This window comes from Myodes glareolus, chromosome 7, assembly GCF_982192425.1.
Source record: "Myodes glareolus chromosome 7, mMyoGla1.1, whole genome shotgun sequence".
NCBI classification, from domain to species: Eukaryota; Metazoa; Chordata; class Mammalia; order Rodentia; family Cricetidae; genus Myodes; species Myodes glareolus.
The window spans coordinates 85,946,869-85,974,394 of NC_142032.1; the positions used below are offsets into that span (position 1 = coordinate 85,946,869).

The 27,526-nt window shown below is 47.1% G+C and overlaps 1 protein-coding gene across 2 annotated transcripts in view; it reads left to right on the top strand.

Annotated features, from left to right (window-relative positions):
• The window catches only part of Syt17 (synaptotagmin 17), a 69,898-nt gene that overhangs the window by 23,598 nt on the left and 18,774 nt on the right, over positions 1–27,526 (top strand). For both annotated transcript variants that reach the window (XM_085692982.2, XM_085692983.2), the window contains exons 6-7: positions 16,288–16,408; positions 18,413–18,568. In XM_085692982.2, the coding sequence (XP_085549108.1) occupies positions 16,288–16,408; positions 18,413–18,568 (277 nt within the window). The remainder of the gene's footprint in view (positions 1–16,287; positions 16,409–18,412; positions 18,569–27,526) is intronic.

Consider the following 27,526-nt stretch of genomic DNA (forward strand, 5'->3'; position numbering starts at 1 on the left):
TTTGCACCTGATCCACAACTGTTAGGCAAAGAGAGCTAACTGGAATGGTATAAGCTATTGGAACCTCAAAACCCACCCCCAATGATCTCCTCCTCCAATAAATCCACACCTCCTCATCCTTCCTCAACGGTTTCACCAGCTGGGAGCCAAACATTCAGACATAGGAGCATCTGGGGCCCAGTCTCATTCAAACCACTGCAAGCACCTCCTATGCATTTCTGTGGGCCTGACAGGTGGTCGTTTCTCTGAGTGGATGTGCAATGCAGGTCAGAAAAAGGCTTTCTGTGCAAAAATGGAAAAATGGAAGAAGGAAATGGTTTAAAAGGTTAAGGCTCCTGATCCAGCCTCTCCCTTTGCATCTTTCAGTCAATTCCCTGAAAGGTTCCCTAAGGCCATCCTGGCTTGAGTGGAGGGGATGGGGGGGTGGCATCACTAGGGCATGTCCTCAAGGGCCCTATCTTCCCATTCCTGCATTTCTGCACTGTTTCACTCAGCTTCCTGTCTGCCATGAGGTGAGCAGAAACCTCTGAAACCGTGAGCTGAAATAAATCTTCTTTTCCTTCCAGTTGGGTATATCCAGTGTTTGGTACAGCAGTGCACAGTCTAACAGAGCTGCTCCTATTGGTTCTTCACTGAGATCACTGGGTAGACAGGGACCAGGTGGTCTACCTAGCCTGGTTTTTTGCTGAGATCACTGGGTAGACAGGGACCAGGCAGTATGCCTAGCCTAGTTACAGGTAGGGGCAGAGTGCTTGCAATAAGACACTCACTGGCTGCCTGGTTGGTGCAGAATGAAACTTACTCTCTTGTGATGAAGTGGAGCTGAAGGGGGTTGGCTGTCTCTGGATAGCCATACAGTCTAAGACAGAAACTCTCAGACATCAGAATACAGACTTGCTGTCCAAGCTTTCTTGGAAGACTAGGTGACACACACAAAGATATAAGTAAGCATTTATTGTACTTGGCAACATTTACTGCGGCTCTGCTTTATGCTGGAACCACTGAGGAGGTGGAGGCACTGCTCTGAATGAACTCACAACCCCGAGGAGCAGAAATAAATATAGAAGGCTCGGAGTTGTGGCTCCATCGGTAAAGCATGGCCTAGCGTGGGAGAATCCTTGGGTTCTGTCCCCAGCACTGTGTAACTGGACATGATGGAGCACGTCAGTATTTCAGGTACTCAGAAGGTGGAAGCAAGAAGGGAGATAAAAGGTTCAAGGCCATCCTCAGCTATGCGTTGAGTTTGAGGCTAGTCTGGCTTACATGAAAACTTAAGAGAGAGAGACAGACAGAGACAGAGACAGAGAGAGAGATGGAGGAAGTAAGAGGAGGAAAGAAAAGAAAGAGAAAATGGATCCTTACTTTGTTTGTATCATTCTCCAAAAGAAGCCCACATAGTCAAGAACTTACATTTGTAAGTCCGTCTTAGAAGGAAATAAAGAATATCATATAGTTTAGTCATAGCTAAGCATCTTTTTAAATGGCTAAAAATAAATTACAATCCATTAAGGGAGAAGATGAGTCCATTTACCATGTCAGATTGGTGGTCATTGACCAGAAGCTCGGACAATGGACATCGAAGGTGAGCTGGAATAGGTTTGTGCAAACATATTGGTTTGCCAGCATTGATATAACTAAAAACCACACTCTGGTGGCTCAAACAAGAGGGGCTAGCTGTTCCCATAATTCTGGAAGGTACTGCTTGAGCCATGTGCCCCAGGAAGGCACACAGGAAATGTCTGCTCCAAGCTTCTCTCAATTTCCCATGGTTTTCTGTCCATTCTTTGTCTTACAGGTGACTACTGGCATCTGTGTGGGTTGTCTCTGTGTTCGAATCTGTCTCTCCTTTATAGAGACATCAGTCATATTGGGTCAGGGTCCTCTTCTCCAGAGTAGTTCTGTCTTGACTAACTACCTGCTACAAATGTTTAAAAATAAGGTCTTTCTAACATGCTTTGGAGTTGAAATTGAATATGGCAAATATGCTTGGGAGGGAACATAACCCCAGCAGCATGTAACTGTTGAATGATTAATATCTGGAATATTGAAGGTCTTTTTGTTAGTAAGAAAAGGATAACGCCTAAAATGAAAAACTGAGCAAAATGAATCGGACAGGATTTTCGCAGACATCAGTGTGTATTCAGCTGATATCCCCAAACAAATACCAACTCTCTTCAGCAGTCAGGAAAATATCAACTAAATTCCTTGATCGGTCACTCATCCGCTATGTTTCGAGTATGAGAGGTCCCCAGAGGGCTCACTGGGGGAAACTGGGTCCTTAGCTAGTGGTGCTGCTTGGGAAAGTTGTGGAACTTTTAGGAGGAGATACCTTGCTGGAAGAAGTCCATCACTGCAAGTAGGCCCTCAATTTCAGCCCCACCTCCCTCAGATGTCCTCCCTCAAATGGCTCCCATGCACCCCTCTCAAGTTGGTAGTCTCTTTTTCTTTGGTTATATTGCTTACATGCATGTAAATAGATAAATGTATGTGCATGCATGTACACATTCACATGTGCACATGTACATGCACGTGCGCGCACACACACACACACACACATGATGTGCTGAGTCCGTTTTTGTTGGTGGTGTGTGTATGATTTCCAGGCTGATAGCTCTGAATTGGACAACCATTAAGGGGCCTCATCCCTGGGAGAGGCTAATTCTCCTCTCAGCAATCAATAGTCCTTTGTCTAGGGTGGGATGAAATTATCCCCCTCCCACATTAACGAGCCCGTTGATACTGTGATTGTTCAGGTCTTGTTTGTGCTGCCGTTTCAAAGAGAGACGGTCTCACAGCAGACTTCCTGATATTATGTCTCCTACAGTCTTCCCACCTGGCCTTGCTCTGTGTTTCCTGAGTGTTAGATTCAGGAGCTGTGGTGTAGATGCAACCCCTGGGGTGGGCTCCCGCGGTGTGTTCCTCTCTGCCTTGCGTCCATTGTGGTTTTTCTATGAAGGCCTCCATCTGCCAGCAGACTGATACCTACGCTGTCTGCCTAGAGGCAGACTATACCTATATTTTCTGTGGGTGTGTCTAAGATTTAGAACGCAGTAAGGAATTCTGTTGGTCTAGCAAAATTTCAAGAGCAGACTCTTTTCTGCGGTCCGTTTCCCCACTAGCCCCAGGAATCTGGCGAGGTTTCCGGTATCTGGGATGGTTTCCCTCCTGTTGAGTGGGCATTGGGTCCAGTTAGACAGCTGTTGGTGCCCACCGACATGGGGGTGCCACTCTCTGCGCCTTTACTCATATCTTGCCACGCTAGGACTTGTGGAGGTTCCCAGATGCTGCAGCGGGTAGGACTGTTTAATTGCCTCCCTCCCTTGGCAGCTTGGGTAGTGTTTTCTGGAACCTTGGAAGCTAGGCTGCAGGAAAAGTCTTTCAGGTCTGATCGAGCTCCAGTCATCGGAGCCCTGTGTCCTAAGTGTGTGGTGTCTTCAGCAGTAGGGGCTGACCTTCAACCCCTGAGAGGCAACCAAGGGCTACATTGAAAATCTCTATTTTTTGGGGGGGGGGGCGTCACTTGGATTACCATGAGCAACCCTTTGAAAGGCTGTTCCCTGTTTGTGTCATAGTAGGGATTTTGTTAGACTGTGGTTCTTACAGGGAACTTTGTCAGCTCAAATGTCTTAACCTCCATAAATATATATATACATATATACATATGTATATATATGTGTGTGTATGTGTGTGAATACACTTATACACACATATATAATATATACTTTAAACATACTTATATAAGATATATCATATGTATGTGTACCTTAATGTATATGTTTGTACATACATACATACTAACATACATTGTGTGCCATTTTAGGTAAATATAAAATAATGTGATTCCGTGAGTCTTTATTAAACAACTTCAGTGTGACTTGTCCACCCTTCTCCTTCTGTACTGAGCTCTGTCCCATTTCCCCAGTTGGAGCCCTGCCCCTGGCGTTATTCAGTCTCTTAGGCGTTACAATGTGTCCATCAGCTTCACGTTCCTGCTGCCTTGCCTTCCCTGCTGGCAGACTGTGCCCCCTTGGAACTGTAAGCTGGAATAAACCTCTGAAATTGCTTTGGCCAGGCATAAAGATACTAAAACCTCACAGGGCAAGAATGACGACAAGCTTGGCAGTGGCGGAAAAATCCAGCCCACTGTATCGTCACCTGCACTGTGGGCGTGGAGAAGACGGTGGGCTTAGATGGAAAGTCAGAAGCCAGTGGTTCTGAGCAGAGGAAAGACGGGATTCCTCCCCCATGCATGGGTTTGCTTTCTAAAGTTTCGCTTGCCAGGGTCAAGCACAGTCTAAGTCTATAAGTGGAAAATTATAGTTTTGGTTTCTTACTGTGCCTAATTTATAAGTTTAGCTTCCCTGCAGGTAGACGTGTATAGAGAAATTGTGGCGGGTATGGGCTCCACTGTTACCTGTGCTTTCGGGGACCCGCTGAAAGTCGGACCATATTCCCAGACATGTGTGACAGAGGGGACCAGTGCACATTAAACTGACACCTGACAGTTCAGCTGTGCAGACTATCACAGCAGGGACAGTGTGGTGGCTGGAACATCTTGGTCCATGGTGGCCAATGCTTGGGGCTGGTCACATCACTCCTTACCCTGGCACCAGAAGCAGATAAAACCTTCAAGGCCTACCCCAGTGAATGGCTTCCACCAGCTAATCCCCTTGTTCCAAAGCTTCCATAGTCTTTCCAGACAGCCCTGAGAGCTGGACCAGTATTCAAACACACAAGCCTGTAGGGGCTGTTTCAGATCCAAGTCATGACAATAGTCAATTGGAGAAATGCGACAGTCATATGTTAGAAGTTGCCATGATCTTGCAATCCTTTGTTAAAGCGTTAACACCCTTCTCTAGTCTCTCCTGGACACATAGATTCACATCTTGTACGCTGGTGGCCAGAAAGTTAGCTTACCCCTTTGGGCAGTCAATCCTCCAGTTCATATTGAATGTCAAAATATACCTTACTGTTTCTTAAGCCAACTATCCTACCTCAGGTTTTTATGGGAATGCAGTCATTAAAAAATAAATTCTAACTATTCCATTGAGGTCATTACAAATAACTGGATGGGGCTGGGGGCCTGGGAAGATTTATCACTGGCACAAGCATGATTAGATCCCTGGGACCCATGTAAATGCCCTGTGGCATCACATTGCACAGACTCGAGACAGTGGATCCCCAGGGCAAGCCAGCTAGCAAGACTAGCTGTACTGTGAGCTGTGGGCTTTATTGAGAGATCATCTCTCAATGAATAATGTGAAGAAGGGCTGAGGAAGACTCCCTCTGTCACCCTCTGGCCCACACACACACACATACACACATACACACATACACACATACACACATACACACATACACACACACAGGCAGGGGCACAGGCACAGGCGTGCAGGCGCACTGTATACACATGTGAATGAACACATACACATACCACGTACAACCTAGGTATCATCAGACTACACTGTTAGATTAAAGCTGATGTACAGCTAGGTCATTACATGGAAAATATGTGTTTAAAGTTTACTGCAAGAAAATGTCGGAATCAGCTTGTGTCCTCAGGGTGGCTGTGTAAATGCATGCAGGTGTGTTGACAGGTGGGAGGAGTAAAGGCCACATCGATGAAGTGTGCAACATGCTGGGCTTTTTATAATGTATCTTATAAATACAAAAATGTATTTTATGTAAAATGGATTTCGCTTTTTTAAAACTCATTTTCTTTAGAAAGGTTGCTTTTTCCAGTAAATTAGGAAACAAAGATTCCTCCGGGGTGGTCAGAATAAAAGCCGAGTGGGGGAGGCTGCAGAGCAGCCGTGTCTGTGCCCCGTGAAAAGTGTGTGCACACTTGGGAAGCCCTCCGCGAGGTGAGCGTGAGTAGAAAGAGCATTTAGAAGCACTTCAAAGGCAGCCTGTGAGGAGAGAACCCGCCTCTTGTTTCCCCGGAAAATGTCCTTTGTCCCAGATGCTTTTCTTTGATTTCCTTTTTATTGATTAGAACTTGACTGTATTCAAAGACTGCAGGAGAGGATTTGCGTTTTCTTTTCTCCCTTTTCCTTTCGGCCTGGGTGGAGAGCTACAGCATTTGCACAAGCAGGGCTGCCAGGGAGCTGGCAGAGGGGGCTCTGGATTTGCTTGGGTAATTTACAGACGGTCTATTTTGGGTCTCCCCAGCCCACCCCACATGGCGCCGCTCAGGCTCATTGGGCTTTTATAAAAAAGGAAATGAGGCTTGTTTATTTGTGACATCTCCCCTAAAAGGGAAAAGAGAAATGACTCCCTCACTCAGTTCCTCCTCCACCTCAGCTTCCAGCTCCTAAGGCTGGGAAGAACAGGTGACAACAGTGTCACGCCCTCTCTGGGACTGAGATGTGACGGTGGTTCCCCCTCCGTCTGGGGGGTCTGCATAGCTTGTTCTCAGGATCGCCCAGATTGGAGTGGTATCTGGTGCCATGGGTGCTGCTTAGCTTACAATGCAGTCACACTCCCACAGATCCACCGGGAATTAAAAATGTTGGAAGCTGGAAACCTCTTTCACCTGCCTGCTGCAGTCTGCACGGTTATTGACTCCCGCTGTGGTGAAGGTGCGATCCTCAGTGGGGTGCTATTGGGAGGTGTTAGGGCCTTTAAGATGGGACATAGTGGGATGTCTTTAGGCCACTGGAGATCTGCCATCGAAGAGATCCTGGACCTTTCCTCCTCCTCTCTTTTGCATTCCAGCTGTTCTGTGTGGTCCAGAGAAGGACCTATGGCAGATCTATGGTAGCTGTGCTGTGGGTTTCAAATGAGTGTGTTTATTAAGCACGTAGAAAGCATAAGAGTAGCAAGTAGCAGGTAAGCAGAGGCTGTAGGTCAATAGCAAACCTTCTAGTCAGGTGCTTAGCCATCTGACCGAGGTCTGAGAGAACAAACAGGGACACACCATCAGGGCTCACAAGCATCCAGCAGTGGGGAAGACGTGGTTCCTGGGCTCCCAGCACAGCCTCTCTGCGGTCCTGCTTCTGGCTCCCATTCCCACTGCAGACATTTTTGTGCTCCGGAATGAGTTGGGGATGGTCTGCATTTCACTGCTCTCAAAGACACAGTGTTTTCAGCACCCCTACTGGTTGCTGTTCTCTTTCCTCCATCTTGTAGAATTAGGGGGCAGGGTGCCCCAAGACAGGGATCTTTGGAGGATGCTTGGAGACCAACATGATTGGATCTGAAACAGAGGGAAGAAGGTGCCTGCTTCCAGAGCTAGCTTCTCAGTGAGTTTGAACAACACATGACAATTCCCCAATACATTCCTGTTACACCAGCCACGATGTAAGTGGTTTGATCCACTATGAGCTGCCATTCTGCTATGCTGCCTCACCTCAGGCCCGGAGCAAAGGGTCAGCCTGTGGTGGGTTGAAACCCCCACAAACCTTTTCTCTTCGTAAGTCGATTGTCTCAGGCATTTAGTTAGAGTGACAGAAATGCCACCTAACCTTCCAAACGTCATGGTTTAGTAGCGCAGAACACCTGTGTCCTTTTGTGGCTGGTGGAAGCTGTACCCACTGCTCACATAACATTGCAAGAGAGAAGGCTCACATAGCCCCAGCTCAGTCAGTGATCAAAATTCTCAATTCAAATTTCCAAGTTGAATCATTGTAAGTTAGAGACTACCCCTATCAGTGTGCCATGTGTGTCCCAGGGTAGCTATGAATGTGGCCTGACTCATTTGGAAATGGCATCATTTCAAAAGATTGGACACTCCTAATCTATATAGGAGTGAACAGGTGGCATTGTGCTGGCCTTTATGGGGAACACGGAGACATCTGGTAAGGACAGAGTGCCACACGGGCTATAAAACAAGGCTGCGCGATAGAGGGACCAGGCTGACTTTAGTTCAACGGGAAGCGTAGATGAGAAGGTGACACTTGAGATTCCCTGGAAACTGCAGGACCCCTACACCAGCCATGGCCTTAAAAGTTTCCCTTTGTTCCTTGTGTGTGTGCATGTGTGTCTATCTGTCTGTCTGCTTATGTCTTTCTCACTGCGTGTATGAGCATGTATGGTGTATGTGTATGCACATGTCTGTGTGGACACATGCGCATGGAGCAAGGCATCTGGTGTCCTGCTTCATCGCTCTTGGCCTCATTCCCTTGAGACAGGGTCTCTCACCGAACCTGGAGCTAGGCTGGTGGCCCCCAAGTCCCAGCCATCCTTTCTCTCCCCACCCCCCACTAGCCCCACACACAGCTCTGGAGTCAGGGGCAGGTATGTGGCCATCTCCATCTTTTTTTTACACGAATGTTGGGGATTTGGACTCAAGTCCTCATGCCTGGGCAGCAAACCCTCTACCCATCTCCCCCGAGCCCCAACTTTCTAATATCTCAACAATTCCTTTAGAGTTATTTATGAAGTATCATACTCTTGCCCCTAAAATAGACATCTTTCTTGTTTGACATAGAGATGGGTCCCACCTGCTTCTGCAGGGGTCCACAGCACACACCTGTTCTGCCTGCGTGGGAAGACAGCCTTATCTTTCCTGCTGACCAACCCAACAATAACAACTTGAAATTGCCTGGGGTGAGGTTATTTATAAAGGAAGGTCTTCATTTATTTTTTTTTAAATCTAAGCTACTGACTATCTCAGCTGTTTTATTATTAGTAACAAGTTATGTGGAACTTTGTGTTATGAATCTCAGGAATTCAAGACCTGAGCACAAAAGGGCAAGGGAACTCAAGCAAAGGACTCCCAGGTTCTATCTATCTATGTTTGGGGAGGGGGACTTCCCTAAAATGTTTTCCTACAACAGGAAAAGCTAAACAAAATCCTGCCTACATTCTACGACCTGTCCCCAGTTCATCCTTCTCCAGGAAGCTTTGGTGGCCACATCCTGCTAAGTGAGTGTGGACCAAACGTCAGGCTCTCCAGTGCGCCACGGGTCTTACGATGCCCATTTAAATGGAGGTTAAGTTCACATCATATTAATGTGGCCATTTTAAAGTCTACAGTTACTGGCATTGGTACCCTCAGTGGAGTACAACCGTAATTTCTACCTAATTCCAGAACATTCTGTCACTCAGACAAGGCTTTGTATCCCTGACGTGGTCACCCTGCATTTCCGCTCTTCTTGGAGCCTGGAAAGCATCCCTGTGCTCTCTGTGCCAAGATGCCTGCAAAGAGCTGCTTAAGGAAGGCAGGGTTGTTAGGGTCATCACGTGACTCTCGGACAATCATGGAGGGAAGGTGTGATGGCGGGGGAGAGAGGCAGATAGTCACATTGCATCTGTATTCAGGGAGGAACACAAGGAATTTTGATCCTCAGCTTGCTGCATCCTTTTTCTGTTTATTCAGTCTGGGACCCCAGCCCATGGAATGGTGCACCCCATATTCAGGGTGGGTCTTCCCTACTCAGGTAGACATCCCCACAGACACACCCAGAACTATATCTCATAGGCAACTTTAAACTCCCTCAAGTGGACCGTCAAAGTTAACCACCACAGTTTGGATGTTCTGTATGTTCATGGGATCATACAGCACATGGTCTTTTGTGTCAAACATGTTTTCCAGGTTCATCTGTGTAGCATGTGTCAGTACTTCATTCATTTGTTTATGTTTTTTTTAATTTAGAGTGTGTGTGTTTGTATGTGTTCATGTGTGTGCACATGCAGGTGTGTTCGTGCATGCACACATGTTATCACAACACATGTTACAATATTTGGAGGCTAGAGAACCACTTTCAAAAGTTGGTTCTTCCCTCCCTCATGGGTTTCGGGGATGGAACGCAAGTCCTTGGGCTTTCATGGCAAGTGCTTTTGCCCACCGAACTGTCATACCAGCCCTCATTCTTGCTTAGGACTGAAGAACATTTGATGGTATACATACACACCACAGCGCCTCTGCATTTACTGATGGACTCTGGGCTCGGGATTGCTTTCAGCAGCACCACATGAACATCTGGGACAGATTTGATGGGTTCTCTTCTCTCCTGGTTTTAGCTTGGTGTTGCTGCTGTTGTTTTGAGACAGGGTCTCTCTCACCGTGCAGCCCAGGTTGGTCTTCAACTCATGAGCCTCCTGCCTCTGCTCTCAGATGCTGAGGTTCCCCCACCTAAAGCCTGGCTCATGGATAAGTCTTTGTGTGAATATCTGTAGCCTAATTGTTGGATCCCATGGTGGCTGTGTTACAATGTGTAGGTCTCACTATGTTTATGTACACAGTTGTTGGCAGAGACCACTCGTTTGTCTCCTGGCCACCCAGACCCAAAATAACCACACAGAAACTGTATTATTAAACACTGCTTGGCCTATTAACTTATGCCTATTTCTAGCTAGCTCTTATATCTTAAATCAATTCATCTCTATTAATCTGTGCATCGCCATGTGGTTGTGGCCTACGGGTAAGGTTCCATCCTGTGTCCGGCACCTGTCTTCTGCAGCTACATGGCTTCTCTCTGACTCCGCCTTCTTTCCTCCTCTATCTGCTTGGGATTCTCGCCTTGCCCTACTCTGTGCTGCAATAGGCTTAAGCAGCTTCTTTATTAACCAGTGGTATTCACAGCATACAGAGGGGAACACCACATCACACAATGTATGTGTTATATGTGTATCGTGTGTACTCATGTGTGGTGAGTATGTACATGCTTATGAAGTCTAGACATCAGTGTCGAGGGTGTCCCTCAGTCACTTGCCACCTGGTGTTTTGAGACAAAGTCTCTCCCTGAACCTTAGGCTCACCAATTGACTGGGCCAGCTAAGCAGCAAGCTCTAGGGACCCACTTGTCTCTGCCTCTCCAGCATTAGGATGACAAACGGTGCTATCTGCTGCCTTTTATATGGGTGCTGGGATCCAAACTGCCCTCATGCAAGCACTTTACCCAGCACACCATCACCTGGCTCCAGTGTGGAGACTCTTGAGACTCAGACAGTTGAGGGTTTTCCATTTGCATCAGCAATGGCCAGGGTTCCAATTTCAGGCCGTCGCTTCAGTAATTGTTATTTTCTGCTTTTGTGGATGTGTGCACACGTGTGTGTATGTGTGTGCTAAGGTGTTCGTATATGTGTGGGTGTGCTAAAGAACATGTCTGGAGCTCAGAGGACAACTTGTAGAAGTTAGTTCTGTCCTTCTGCCTTGTGGCTTCTGAGCAGTCTCACCGGTCATGTTTTCTGCTCTGTAAGATCCGTTTATTCGTCTTGACGGTAGCCGTATAGGTAGACATGCAGTCCCTGGTGCTGGGACATGTTTTTCCCCTGTTATCCCCCGGTAGACTATGTTTGGCTTCACGAATGTCTATTATTGCCCCCTACCTGTCAAGGAGATCACGCGAGATTAAAGCCAGGAGCCGAGCTTGCACCCTGCCTGTCATCCCTAACCTGAACTGCATGGTTTGAATGGATTCTTTCTTTTAAAACGCGGGGGCCTCGGGAGTCGTTGGAAGGACAGAATAACAGCCACACGTGGAACGGGGCCTGGCCTGTGCCGCTGTCTTACTGACTGACTGCTGTGGTGGTCACGACCGTGACGCCCCCTGGGCTGAGGATCCAGGAACAGTTGAATGGAGCTTGTTAAATGAATCACCAAGCCTGCTGTTCAGTTGGCCTGCTCTTTAGTTCTTGCTAACCGGCCCCCGGGCGGCACACTGATCACTCCTGTGACGAGCAAGCAGAAGAGCAGCTGGATCGATGCGCATACTTCCCCGGAAGGACGGGAGTGGATGCTGTGGTATTGGTGTGGGGGTGAACCTGGGAGGAGGAAGGAACGGTAAGCTTAAAACCTACACAAGCAAGAGGATAAAAGAGCTTTGCTTTATGTAAGACAAGAAACAGCTAGAAAGGGGATGAGCCCAGGAAGCTGCCTCGGAAGGTCCAGTGGGTGGCCCGGATGAGGGAATCAGCAGGCCTCTTGAAGGTGGTAGGAAGGACTCAAGAGGTTCCTAGGTCTTAAGGATGCAGGCAGTGGCCTCCTATCCCTTCCACTTACTGTGAGAACGGCTAAGGCTGAGCAGGCTTCCATGGGGACAGCCACCCAGCAGCTTGTCATGGCTCACATGGATGTCTCTAGAATCCGGCCATGCCACACCCCAGCCTTCATGTTGTTTTTTAAACACACCAAGGTTATTCTTTCATGTTTAGGCAGCTTGACTGACTGAGCTGTTAATCCCTCCCAGCACCACCCCTGGTCCACATAGTAGGCATCGAGCTGAGAAGCTTGTAGGTTTTAGAAGGAGTGAGGGAAGTGTTGTTTGGGGTTTTAAACCTGGGAAGAGGAGAGTTCATGAGGACCTGGATGGCTTCCCCTGACTTGTCTCCTGTGGAACCTCAGCCTTACTGACAGGGAGACAGAAGCACCTGTGGGGTCAGGTCCTAGAATGCTGCCCCCTCCAGGCCCCTAAGGGCCAGAAGGAGGCCACCAGCAACTATGACCCAGGGTACCCAGTTCAGATTTCCTGTCATGATAATCTGACCCTCCAGGCCAGGGTGAGAGAAACCTGGAAGGGCGAAGGTAACCGGGGGACACAACCCGACAAGGGCAGGTCTCACCAAACTGGTAGTGGGGGGTGTTAAGGAAAAAATACCCAATGACACTTTTTTTTCAGGCCTGAGGTCAAGCCTTATATTTGCTAGGTAAATGCTCTACTACTGAACTACATCTCCAGCTCCATCAGAGACTCTGTGTGTGTGTGTGTGTGTGTGTGTGTGTGTGTGTGTGTGTGTGCACGCACGCGTGCACAAATGCATGCACACATGTACATATTTGTGGGTGTACATGTTTGTGTGGGTATGCGCTTGTTTGTAGGTGTGTGTATATGCTTGTGTGTATGTTTATGTGTACATGCTTGTGTGTATGTTTATGGGAAAGCATGTGTGTATGTACATGTATTTGTGTGTGGTGAGAATGTTTGCATGTGTGTATATTTGTGTGTTTGTGTGTATTTACGTACTTGTGTAGGTGTACACATGCTTGTGGGTCTGCATGTTATATGTGTACATATTTGTGTGTATGTGGGTATGTACATGTTTATGTTGTATGCATGTGACTGCATATATTTGTGTGTGTGCATTGTGTACATGTTTTTGTAAGTGTGTATATATGTGTGTACGTGCTGATAGTTACACATGTATTATGTGCTATATGCATGTGTGTATGTTTGTGGGTGTGTACATGTTTGTATAGATGTGTACATGCCTGTAGGTATGCATGTTTGCATATGTACATCTTTGTGTGTATATGGGTATGTACATGTTTGCATATATATGGGTGTTTATGTTGTGTGTATATGGGTATGTATGTTTGTGGGTGTGTACATGTTGGTGTGGATGTGTACATGTGTGAAGAGTATATATATATATATATATATGCTTGTGGATATACATGTTTGTATGTGTACATATTTGTGTCAGTATGTGTGTACATGTTCTATGTACATGCATGTGTATATGTTTCTGTGAATATGTACATGTTTGTATGGGTATATATCAAATATTTTTTCCATTCACTCTCTACATTATTTTTTAGACAGGACCTCTCCCTGAACCTAGAACTTATAAGTTCAGCTAGGGTGACCTGTCTGCCAGTGAGCTCCAGGGAGTCTCCTGTCTCTGTGCTCCCCCAGCCCCTAGCACTGGAGTGGCTGTGTGCCACCACCCAGACTTCATGTGGGTGCTGGGCATCTAAACACATATCCACATGCTGGTGCAGCAGATGCTTTACCGACAGAACCATCTTTCCAGTACCCAAACGGCACTTTAAAGCACTCAATTAGGCCAGGCGGTGGTGGCACACACTCTTAATCCCAGCACTTGGGAAGCAGAGACAGGTGGATCTCTGTGAGTTCGAGGCCAGCCTGGTCTACAAGAACTAGTTCCAGGACAGTCTCCAAACAAAGCCACACAGAGAAACCCTGTCTCAAAAAACCAAAAGTAAAAAAAGAAAAAAAGCACTCAATCAGGCTTAGTCAGGACCATCCTGATGGCACCGGGAACACAGCAATGAGATTTTGTATAGAAGCAGAGCTGAGGCTCAGTTTGTACCTAGAATTACCTATTACGGAGGGTGCCTCCGAGGTAAGAGGAATTCTGTCTAAATCAGCCTTGCTGAAGGAGAGGAACCTGAGACAGTGAGAACTCAGATATTGACAGCAAGGGTTTGGGGCCAGCAAAAGTGCTCAGTGGGTAAGGGTACGCCCCACAAACCACTACCTAAATAAAATAAAATATAATGAAAAAGTAAGGGAGGGGCTCTTGGTAAGTGAAGTGAGCAGGCCCTTGGGTAAAAACTGGCTTCCCACAGTAAGTACCCAGATGGGCCCAGGATAAAGTCTGTCCAAGCAAAGAACCTTCATCAGTTGCCAAGTGGGCACTTGGGCCCGGCACCAGCAGACCTTCCTGTTTTTCAAGCAAAGCAAGAAATCCTATTTTTTTTTTTAATGTGAACTAGTTTGCTCTTTAAAAGTACATAATAATTAGTAACTGTCAGTTTGAATATGATACGAGCCAAACAAAATACACCCATGGGCTACAAGTTTGAAATCTGTAGTTAAGTGTGAGGTATTTTCATGTTTATAGGTCAACTTGATCCAGCTAGGAATCCGGTTTTGTTGTTTTGTGTTTGAGACAGGGTTTCAGTGTGTAGCCCTGGCTGGCCTGGAACTTCCTACGTAGACCAACTTGACCTCAAATTCATGGAGATCTGCCTGCCTCTGCCTCTCACATGCCGCAATTAAAGGCACACAGCACCATGTCCGGGCCAGCTAGAAGCCTTTTTGTGATAAGCATTGCTTTAGAATGGGCACTTGACGTTAGTTTGCTGAAAGGGGGAGAGGACGTGGATGGATGCCGGCGCGCATGTGTGCGTGAGCGAGTGGGTGAGTGGGAGGATGCATGCATCCGTGCATTAAGTAGGTAGCTGGATGGTTGGGGGCATGGATGAGACATCTTTAGAGACACGTTCTGAAATATTACTAATAAAAAAGGTGTATGTTCTAGGAGTTACTCCAGAATCATATATGGGGTCGAATGCAGATGTTGAAGTCTAGATTGATTACGAGGTAACCCCTGAATCTGAGATAGGGTATAGATTGAGATTCCTTGGATGTTTTTGACTTCTAATATGCCTGGAAGCTGACAGCACTAAGTGTACTTATTTTAATGCCTTGATCACCTAGCGATGCTTTGGGGAGGGATAAACGGGAAAAATTATATCCTACTTGGGATTTAACTTAAAACATTTAGCTAATTTTTATATAAATAGAGGTAAGTATAGATAAAACACCATTTGGTAAAAGTTTATAATTACCACAGTTGGGCAGTGGGTACATGAGGAACGACTCGCTACTCTGAAGTGGCTGACATTGTTTGTTTTACAATTTTTTTTAAATAGAGGCATGAAAATAAGGGCTCCTATTCTCTAGGCAGCATGGAGTCATCCATCCTGGGTACTGGTGTAGACTTTTCATAGCCCTGAGATAGAGGGAGGGTGTGCTCTTTGGTAGGAGAGGCAATGTGCTGAGCACGGTTGTGGTAAGGGGTGGGCTCTGTTGTCAGCTACAGGTTAAGAAGGGTATCTTTCTCGGGTGGCTCTCTGCTGGGTTAAGAGTCTTCCATCATTTGCCTTGTCTAAACTACATCTTCCCAGCCGTGTGACTTTGGGCTGAGTCTCATTTTCACCACCTACTAAACGAAGTAAACGCTGTTGCCGCTGGGGCTCGTCACGAAGGCTACACTGGCTGTCCCACATAAAGCAGTCAGCACCCTCCTTGGCCATCACTGCTGTTGTTGTGACAGTGGTTGTTGTTGTTGCTGTTAAATGGCCCAAGAGCAGGAAACACTTTTTGAGATAGACAAGAAAATAATTGGATGCAGAAACTAAAAGAAGTCAAACTTGGCTTAGTCAATGAAGTGCTGGTATTCCTGACGATCCGAGTTCAACCCCCATAAAAGTTCTGAGCATGGTAACACATGCCTGTAATCTCAACATTGGGGAGGCGGGGACAGGAGGATCCTGGGGCTCACTGGCCAGCCAGTCTAGTCTAATTGACGAGCTCCAGACCAATAAGATCCTGCCTCAAAGGAGGTGGATGCTTTCATAAGGATGACACCTACATTTGTCTGTCTGTCCTTTTGCTTCCATGCAAACTCACACACATGCACATAAAGCTGTTGCCCTCCCCCCTGTGTGCACACATGCACACATGTGCGCGCAAAAGAAAAAGTCTAAGAAAGAAGCACCCGCTGTCAACTGACCCACCCGCAGCCACCGTACAGGGGACACAAAGGAGGAAGGCTGACAAAGCGACCGTCTGATGATTCTCTTTCCTGCAGAACGAAGTGGAGTTGGGGGAGCTGCTTCTGTCTCTAAACTACCTACCAAGTGCTGGGAGACTGAATGTGGACATCATTCGAGCCAAGCAGCTCCTGCAGACCGATGTGAGCCAGGGTTCAGGTATGTCACAGTCCCATCATCCTCCACATCTCTAAGGGGTTTTCTGTTGTTTGGGGGACCAGGTGTGTGTGTGTGTGTGTGTGTGTGTGTGTGTGTGTGTGTGTGTGTGTGTGCTGTGTTCCCTGGACGCTATCAATGGTGCACAGCATAAGGGTGTCCATATAAGGGCAGACAGCATCTAGAACTAGAATACTAGTTCAAAAAAGAAAAAAGAAGTGATCAGCTATGCCTTAGGATGAAACAGGTCATCGTAGGAACTCTTTCACACACGTGACCAGGTATGCTAACTTCTGAAATCCATCTTTCCTTTGATCTTAGGAGTCACTGAGAAGCAACTTGCTTTTTTTTCCATGTCCTATGCCTGTAATTCAGATGCCATGCTCTAGGTTGCATAAGTGCACAATGGCTTGGCACTCTGATCAAGGAAGGTGGGCCCAGCCTGAGGGGGGTTTTTGCAGATCGTTTCCTGCGTACCATAATTCTTTATAAATTCCAGCTCTGAAAGAGCTATTGTGCTACCTACGTTCTAGCAAAAACTGGTTCCAACACATTTAACAAAAAGCCCAGATTCCATTCCATCTTCTCCTGTGACAGCTGAAGATACTATTGTAAATGAAACCATCCTTAGCCTCCTCGCTTCAGCTCAGATCCAATAGCCAAAGGAAGTTGTTTACAATGAGATGACAGCTGAATCTAGACTGCACCTTGTATTCTGAAAAGCCACACGAGAAAGTAGAGGCTTCAAAAGGGCCAGAGGAGCACTGCCGTGGCTGGGGGAGCACTGCCGTGGCTGGGGGAGCACTGCCGTGGCTGGGGGAGCACTGCCGTGGCTGGGGGAGCACTGCCGTGGCTGGGGGAGCACTGTCATGGCTGGGGAGCACTACAGAGACTGGAACATTCCGACACACCACAATGGAGAGGCAGGATGCTCTTTGGCAGGAAGTCAAACTGCCTGATGTGAAATGTGTCTGTGCGACTTGCAAAGTTGGCATGGAGAAATTACTTAACCTTTGTATATCTCAGCCTCTTCATCTAGAAAACTGTATAATGATAGTGTTGACCTCACTGGCTTGCTTATATAAACATTAAATTCAATCACCTGCACAAATGCCTTTCTAAACTCTAAAATGACCAAAGCATGGCAATTCTAGTTCTGCCTTTGTTCTTCTCCTGTGTGTAAGTTGTGAGCCTACCGCCTGCAAATGGCTTTCTGCTTTTGGGTGGCCTCTAACCCGGTTCTGCCTCCAACAGCTAGATCTTGAGAAAATCATTTCTTGTCTTTAAATCTACAGTTTCCCCATTTATAAAATGAGCACAATGCCTAAAACATGGGAAGGAGTTCAGTGAGTGCTAGATGTGTGGGGGAAGAGGAAAAGGAATCAGCAGATAAGAGGACAGCTGTGGAAACGGTGGGCGGATACATGGGAGAATGGTTAAGTGAAAGCAGGAGTAATTGATGCCTCGACTAAGTGGACGAGTGGTTAGATGAAGGAATGAACCAGTGGGTAGACTGATAGGAAAATAAAAAGCTCAGTAGTAGAGCCCTTGCCTAGTATGCAGGGGGCCCTGGGATCTTTCCCCAGCACTGCAACTTTATAGAGATGGGGAAGGGATAGGTGGTTATTCTGTTCCATAGATAATAACTTTGATGGAGATGGATGGATGGATGAATGGATGGATGGGTGGGTGGATGGATGGATGAAGAATGGTGAATGGTGAGTGTATTAATGACTTGATGGATAGATGGGAAATGGATGGGCAAAAGAGTAGATGAGTACTTGTATGGATGGATGGATGAATTGGTTGAGACAGGCAAAAATTTGGTGGGTGGGTGAGTGGATGGATGGATGGATGGATGGATGGATGGATGGATGGATGGATGGATGGAAGGATGGACAGGAGAATAGGACAGCAAGAAGGTGGCTGGGAAGTTGAAAAAAGGAGAGATGACTAGATTCTGTTTCCTCATCTCCAGTGTTCTATAATGTTATATTCAATCTTCAGACCCGTTTGTAAAAATCCAACTGGTACATGGACTCAAGCTTGTGAAAACCAAGAAGACGTCATTCTTAAGAGGCACAATTGACCCTTTTTACAACGAATCCTTCAGCTTCAAAGTTCCCCAGGAAGAACTGGAAAATGCCAGCCTAGTATTCACAGGTAAGGTGGCATCCTAGACCCCAAGGAAGCCCTGGTGAGGAATGATCAGTTTGTTATTTAAAAACTGAAGGCATCTAGAGAGAATTATGCCTAGAATTTGGTGTCTGCTGTTCAACTACCTGGATTTGAACCAACTCCCTATCCATAAACTTGGACAACACCTATAGACCCTAAACATAATTGTTATGTATTTGTCACAAATCTAACTCAAGCTAGATTCCTTGAAACTACCATATAAGTTACTTAACTCCTGGGGCCTCGGTTTCTTCATCTATAAAATATGAATAATATTAGCTCTTATGTTATACATTTATTGTGTCGAGTAAATGATTTATGACCCTTGTATAATATCTAATACTTATTATGTCAGATTTGTTGATGGTGGTGTTGGTACTGATGGTGGAGATGATGATAGTGATGGTGGTGGTACTGATGATAGTGATGGTGGTGGTACTGATGATATAGTGATGGTGGTGGTACTGATGATGGGGATGATGGTAGTGATGGTGGTGGTACAGACGATAGTGATGGTGGTGTTACTGATGATAGTGATGGTGGTGGTACTGATGATAGTGATGGTGGTCGTACTGATGATAGTGATGGTGGTCGTACTGATGATAGTGATGGTGGTCGTACTGATGATAGTGATGGTGGTCGTACTGATGATGAGGACGATGGTAGTGATGATGATTCAAGTTGATGGGTTTAATATAAATATAGAAAATTGGATGGTGGCTCAAACCTTTAATCCCAGCACTCTGGAAACAGAGGCAGAAGGATCTCTGAGTTCGAGACCAGCCTAGTCTACAGAGGGAGTTCCAGGACATCCAGAGCTACACAGAAAAGCCCTGTGTCAAAAAAATTTTTTTAAAAGATATCTTTATTTATTATATATACACACACCAGAAGAGGGCATCAGATCCCATTGTAGATGGTTATGAACCACCATGTGGTTGCTGGGGATTGAACTCGGGACCTCTGGAAGAGCAACAGTGCTCTTAAACTCTCAGCCATCAATCCAGCTCTCAAAAAAAAAAAAAGATTTAAGAGTGTGTGTGTGTGTGTGTGTAGAAGAAAGCGAGGTCACCTAACTCAAAAAGGACAGGTGTAAAAGTCATAGAGAATATAATATATAAGTACGGGTGTCATGTGCTACTCTCTAGTAAAATTTAATTAGCTTTTCTGGGATATGATTATGTTTAATTTTAGGGGCTATTAGTTATCTGTTACTACATAACAAATCACCCTAAACTTTAGTAGCATAAATAAATCATCAAACCTTATGTCATAGCTCTTGTCACTCAAGAGCCTGGGCTAGGAGCTGGGTAGATCTCATGCTGGAGTGCTTGCCTAGCATACATGAGGCTCAAGTTCAATGCCCAGTACCATACAGATCAGGTGTGGTGGTGCTCACCTGTAATCCCAACACTCCAGAGGATCAGAATTTCAAGGTCAGCCTCAGCTACTTAGCCAGCTTGTAGACCGCCTGGGCTACTTGAGACCTTTTCTTAAAGACAAAACAAACAAAAACCCAACTCAGGCAGAGCTCTGGTGTGCTCTGTGGTTCTGGCTGGGCTGACGTTACCCTCCAGGAGTCCTGCTCCGGAGCAACTGGAAACTCCTCTGTTTAGATGCCATCTAAGGTCCTTATCTCTTGCCCTGGCCAAAATCTATATGAAATGCTGAAGAGATGGCTCAGCGGATGAGTGTCCTCACAGTAGTAGCACAGGGTTCAAATCCCAGCACTTGTATAAAAACCACGCATGGCTGCAGGAGCCTGCAACCTCTGTACTGGGGGGCTCCTTGACAGTGGTCATCAGATTCTCAAGGAGGTGGGTGACATTCACCCTCCTCCTCTGGGTTTCACATGCACCAGTACACACACACACACACACACACACACACACACACACACACACACACACACTGATGAATTTTTCAAAGAATAAATGAAAAAGAACATTGTTGAAGTTATTCATGAATTCAACGAGTATGTATTAAACATGTTCTCCGTGCCCAGACACTGTTTCCAAGCGTTAAGGACAGAGCAGAAACCCAGTTGATCCCATCTGCATCCTGGGGGTCCCTTGGGCCTCTTTATAGCCATCACTCTACTGCTTGCTGTTCTGAAATTATCTGTGAAGGTGTCGGGTTCTTCAGAAAACAAATGGAAGTGAGAAGCAGCTTGCATTTGTTTGCAGAGGGTAAGAAAAAGGTTTTCAAAGTGCAAGTGTGTGCACACACACAGAGCCACCTCTCAGATGACTGTGCAAGTGTGTGCACACACACAGCCCCACCTCTCAGATGACTGTGCAAGTGTGTGCACACACACAGCCCCACCTCTCAGATGACTCTTTTCATTGGGCAACACTATCAGTTCCATCAGAAAAGCCTCCCCCCAAATGCATTTATTTACTCGTGTGTGTGTGTGTGTGTGTGTGTGTGTGTGTGTGTGTGTGTGAACACTTGTATATCATGGTGTCTGTGAAGCGGGGAGCTTGGTGGGGTCCATTCTCTCTCTCCTTCTACCATGTAAGCCCCGAGGATCAAAGTGAAGTTGTCAGACTTGGCACTTACCCACTGAGCTCTCTTGCCTGTCCAGGGCCTGTGCTCTTGGCACAAGAAAACATGCTTAACCATCTCAGTGCCAAGGCTCCACTCTGGAGGAAGTTAGCAGGGCTCCCCACACCATGGTGTCAGGATTACTTACAGCATCATCAGGGAGCTTGAGAATGTAGCCCGTGGCCAAGCCTCATCCCCAGAGACTGGAACAGAGTGCTGGGGCTGGGTATCAGCAACAGGTCCTCACCTCAGCACAGTTTTGCTGCTAGGGTTTCAGTCAGCCATCATCAAATGACATGCAAAAACACTCAGTGGAAAATCCCACAGACCATGTCCACAGGACCCGGAGGGCAGTCTAGAGATGTAAGTATTCTAGTTTATTAGTAGCTGGTGTTCATCTCTTACGCTGCTGTGTTTCTAAGTTGAACTCTATCACTGGTGTGAATAGGAAAGAAAATACAGAGGTGGTACTGTGATCTTTTTGGGGCATCCACTGGGCCTCTCTGCCTGTCTCCTGACCAACGAAGGGGTCTACTGTATATATAAAGATATTATAAAGTACTCTCAGATATTTCTAATGCTTAGCTAGGGTGCAGTCACAGCTGAGAGTAGGAACTACAGCTGGCTGGCCTTTTACCTAAAGGACTTCGGCTGGAACAGTAGCAGAAAGGCAGATGCGTGGATTTTGATCTAGGTAAATCCAGAACAGGTCCCATGCCCAGTTCTCCCCCATGCAGCTCCTCAGGTTCCTGACTTGCTTTCTCTGCTGTCTTGGAAAGAGTGTTCTTGCCTCCAGCCAAAGATCTGAATTCCCGCCCAGCCCCATGTTTCCAAACACTTTTCAGCGAAGTCAGGTTGATCTGCAATTTAAGTATTTGCTGATACTCCCAAGGGAAACCTGTTATTAGCCTCGGGGCTGGGTGCTCTGAACAATTTCTTTTCGTGGCAGGAGACTGTGTCTGCCCTGCAGTCAGGTGAATTTTTTTTTTTCAGCTGAGGTTTAAAAAGAAAAAAAGAAATGGGAAGATCGCTTTCCCAACCTCAAAACACGTGGTTCAGGACCTTTCTGGAAAATCTGCAGGAGGAGGGGGTGTGCGTTGGCCACCGAAGTGATTGGGAGAGGGGAGGAGGAGGAGGAACGGCACAGAGAAGGAAGAAGAGGAAGGAATTGATGGAAGAAGGAAAAATTAGGAGAGGCAGGGGAGAGAGGAAGAGAATCAGAAAGAAAAGAAAGGGAGGAAGGAGAGGGGAGGAATGAAGGGACTCGATTTAATAGTCACAAACTTAGAAATAGAACTCGGTTGCCATTCACCAACTCTACATCTCTGTGTAGCAAAGGGGTGGGGAAGCTACGGGAACTGAAAACAGAGGCCCAGTTGTCTGTGTCCCTGTGTTCCCAGCAGCGCTGCAAACACCTGGAAGGGGAACTGCCCGGTGTCCAGTGATGGACAGAGGGCAAAGAGAATCTGGCCTATCCAGACCAAGAAATGTCCAGTAAAAGGAAACTCGTCAGATGCCGGCTACAACATGAAGTTTGAAATTGTGTGCTGTGGAATGAGCCAGTCAGAAAAGGAACAAGCAAAATGGGGAGCAGTCAAAATCTATGAGAATGGGGTCTCTGGGCTTGACAGCAGGGTGCACAGGGAGCTGCTTTTAATGGTGGGAAATTTCACTTTGGGAAGACGACAACAACAACAATAATAATTCTATAGTCTGGGCATGGTGTCACACTCCTGTAAGGCATCATATGGAGCCCCTGCTCTGAGCTAAGCAATATGCATAGGCTAATACATCTGGACTTTATAATGTCCCTCTCAGTGAAATGCCAGCACCCCCATTTTACAGATGAGGAAACTGAGGAGGGAAAGGTTTGCTTAGAACAAAGGGCCAATATGACAGATCCCTAACTGCTGCTGGGTACATTCCCTCCAGGCAGTGGGAGAGGGTGGCCTGCTAGGGCCCACACCAGCATCCTGTCAGGTCCCTAAAGTACTCAAGTTCTGTGTGGCTCAAACGGCATTTCTTTCCTTTGTAAAAAAGTTACAAGTCAAGCCGGGTGGTGGTGGTGCACACCTTTAATCCCAGCACTCAGGAGGCAGAGGCAGGCAGATCTCTGTGAGTTCGAGGCCAGTCTGGACTACAGAGTGAGTCCAGGACAGCCAGGGCTACACCAACAAACCCTATCTCAAAACAAGAACAGCACACACACACACACACACACACACACACACACACACACACACAAACCCATGGGTTCAAAGAACAGTGATGGCTTCGATAATATCAGGGTAGTACATGTCACAGATTGTGTGTTAAACAGTGTTAGAAGGTATCTTTTATATGTATTGTGTACTGTTGGCTCTCAGAATACCTGCTGCAGAGCCTGCCCAGGACACAGATGTCCAGGCATCCCATTAATAATTACTTGTGGTCGGGCGGTGGTGGCACACGCCTTTAATCCCAGCACTCAGGAGGCAGAGGCAGGTGGATCTCTGTGAGTTCAAGGACAGCCTGGTCTACAAGAGCTAGTTCCAGGACAGGCACCAAAGCTACAGAGAAACCTTGTCTCAAAACAAAACAAAACAAAACAAAAAAGCAAACTGATAATAGTAACTTGTGATAGATAGCTCTGAAGAAAGCCAAGGAATGCCTGGTACCTCTCTCTCCCTCTATGTCCCTCTCTCTCCCCCGTCTCCCCCTCTCTCCTGCTCCTCTACTGCCAACCCTCTGAGTTTCCCACGCATGGTACAATGCAGGTTCTGGCCAGGAGTGATGAGGATGACTGTGATGCTGGTGCATAGGAGATGGAAATGGGAAGACTGTGGGTTCAAACCACCCGGAACTACATAGTCTCTAGCCTCCAAACTTGTGAGTCAAATAAATCTCTATTCTTAATAAATTCCCCAATGACAGAAAGCAAACTAAAGTGTAGACTTTCTGTCTGGCCCAGGCTGGCTTCAAATTCACCACCTCCTGCCTTCCTTCGCCCTGCCTCCAGAGTGCTGTGTTCCAAGCAGGTGCCATAGCAGTGAGCCTGACAAGGGCTGTTTAAAAACCCAATGTCCAGAGCTCAGCTCACGATTATCAAACCTGCCGTGGCATCTACCTCTCAGAGCTCTGAGGTGGCTCTCTTGCACAAACTATGTCAGCCAGACTTTGCCTAGAGTCTATTCTGCTCCCTCCCTACCCACTGTCTGTTTGGAAGTCTCCCAGGCCCCACTTGAGAGCGAGTTCCAAGGCACCTGGTCTGTGCTTCCTAATTGCCTGTCTTTCTGCAGCTGGAGTGCAGAATTGGTTAGTTAATTGAATCTGCTGCAGCAATGAGATGGGTGGGGAGGCAATGGGTACAGATCAAAGGACGGAGGGTGGTGCTTCCAACATCTACCCTGGAAAAACCCAGGGCTCTGATGGGCACCAGATGGCATGCGTAAAATGTGTTCGGTTTGAACAGCCAAGCGTGGTGCTGCATGGCTATAATCCCAGCACTGAAAGGGAGAGGCGAGGGGTACATGGGTCGCAATGACCAGCCAGTCTAGCCAGTCACTGAACCCCAGGTTCAGTGAAAGAAGCTGTCTCGAAAAATAGGGTAGAGGACCAGATGGAGGATGGTGACACACGCCTTTATTCCCAACACTGGGGAGACAGAGGCAGGCAGATCTCTGTGAATTCAAGGCGAGTGAGTACTTAAGTGAGACCCTGTCTCTAAATAAATATGGTGAAGTGTGATAGAAGAAAACACCTGACATTGACCTCTAACCTCCACACACATGATTCAACAATCACACACATACACCTGTGAATGCACACACACACACACACACACACACACACACACACACACACACAGGCTTAGGCAGCAAGCTTGTGGAAAAGTTGAACCCATCCACTGAAGGAGAGAGAAGGAAGCTAGTCTGGAAGAGCAACGTGGTTGTTCCAAGATGGAGAGGTATCATGAGTTTATTCTGGGGCACAGTTCTGGTCCTATCCCAGCCCAGCTGCCATACTTCTCCGCAGCTCCCATCTCTCCTCATGCAGCTGGGTTTCCTGAGCACAGAGCCCAGCTGAGCCATAGAAAGAGGACTCCAGGCTATGCAGACTATGGAGTGGAAGGAGACGTGATCTGATCCAAATTTCACCTTTGCCACCTAGTTTGTAACACCAAACCAATGATATTCTCTTTCGTACCTCAGTTTCTCCTCTGAACTTTACAGCATAAGCCTTGAGTATGCCTCACGCATGGCTGATACTTCAGGCTTCCCAGATGTGATAGCTTTGGTGATGCTAGTGGTGATGCTGATGCTGCTGTGCTAGTCATGGCGGTGATGATGGTGCTGGTCCTGGTGCTGTTGCTGCTGCTGCTGCTGCTGGTGTTGATGCTGATGTTGTAGTGATGCTGCTGTTGCCGGTGATAGTGATGATGGTGCTGTGTGAGATAGTCCCATCACAGAAGGACCAGACCCTGGAACTACAAAGACTTGGGATGAATGTGGCCCCATCATGAGTCAGCTGTGACCTTGAGCAAGTCATTCTACCTCTCTGAGTCCAACGTCTTCACATGGGAAACGTAGCACATTATTCCTGCTATAGAATTAAAGGTGTAGGTCAGTGGTGGCATAACCTGTAATCCAAGAATTCTGGAGACAGACACAGGCGGATCTCTGTGAGTTCGAGGCCAGCCCGGTCTACAGAGAGAGTTCCAGGACAGCTGAGGCTACACAGAGAAATCCTGTCTCGGGGGGGAGGGGGGTAAGATGGAAAAGAGAATTAAAGGCAAAGCAGCATGTGAACCTGGCCAGCTTGACAGCCACTGAAAATATCCTGTCTTTAATCATCGCAGTATGTGAGGGGCTGAGTGTTGGCTCTTTGGATGTGCACAGCTCAGCCCGGTTGGCTGTACTTGTTACCCTAGCCCCTTTCTCATCTAATCACCATTACCCCAAAGTTACCAGCTGGCATCATGTCCAGAAACGGACATATCCTATGCCACCAGATGCAGAACAACGACCAGTGTGGCCTCCCACAGCATCCTGAGTTGGCAGAGTGTGAGCCGGGTCAGAGCTGGCGTCTACACCAGGCTCCAGTCCCGGATCTGCTCATGAGCAGCAAGCAGCTGAGTGAGCGGCTTAATGCCCTCAGTTCAGCCGGAGGATCATGAAAGTCGCCCTGGCAACCAGACACCCGGGAAGCTCGCAGAGGGGAGAGCTGGATAAGGGTCCCCATCAACCTGTGTGTGGACCCCAGGCGCAGTGGGAGTGGATATGACCCTCAGATGGCATAACCGAGGCTTTGAGAGCTGAGCTACACAGGCCGGATTGTCACCAGCTCCTTCACTGGTCCCCAGGGGACATACCCAGGGCAGACTAAATACCAGAGCACAGGCATTGAAAATGGAGCTGATGCTGGAATAATGTCACACCAAAGGCCAGGTGGAACTTGTGATCCGAAGCTAATTAGTTTAGTTGTGTAAACCCCAACATATTAATAGGGATTAAACAAGACCCAGGGTCTTATAGTATTCAAATATACATCTTAACAATTCAGAATGGCTTCATTTATAAAGAACCAAGACAACTTGACAGATTCCTAGGGAAACATACAATTGGTGGTGCAGCCATAACACCGTCCAGATGTTGGAATTCTCCCCAGGGCTTCACAGCAGCTGTGACGCCCGTGCTCCAAGACAATGGTTCTCAACCTGTGGGTCCTTACCCCTTTGGGGTCGCATATCAGATCTTTACAACATAATTCATAACAGTAGCAAAATTACAGTAATGAAGTAGCAATGAAAACGATTGTATGGTTGGGGTCACCACAACATGAGGAACTGTAGTGGAGGACCCCAGCATTAAGAAGGTTGAGAACCACTGCTCTAAAAAGGAAGGGAGAACCCTCTTGAGGAGATAAGAATGAACATGTCAGCAACCAACAAAGAAACGGACCTGGAATAAGATGCTCACCCTGTGAATCCCATGACAGACAGGAAGTTAGAGAGTTGGAGGCAGGTCAAGAGAAAGTTCCACCCAGATATGTCTGAAAACCACCACACCTCCTCCATCAATGGGCTTCATCCTTCCAACCACAGCCAGAGTAAGCCCTTCCTCCTTTAAGTGGCTTCTTTCAGGAAATTCATCTCAGCAGTGAGCAAAATACCTAATGCCCTATGGGGGATGTGTGAGCCCTGGGGAGTCCAGAGTAGTTCATCAAGCAAGCCTGTCATGAGACAGGAAGGCCCACAGAGGCCAGGCCTTTACCTAAGTCTGCCTCAAACACTACACAAAGCCACCTCGAGTTCAGCATCCGGGGCCAGCCTGTGGGATTGGCCCATGCTAGAAAGCAAGGAGCACCAAAAATCCCTCCACACACCTCTCATGCCTGCACCCACCTAGAGCTTCAGCA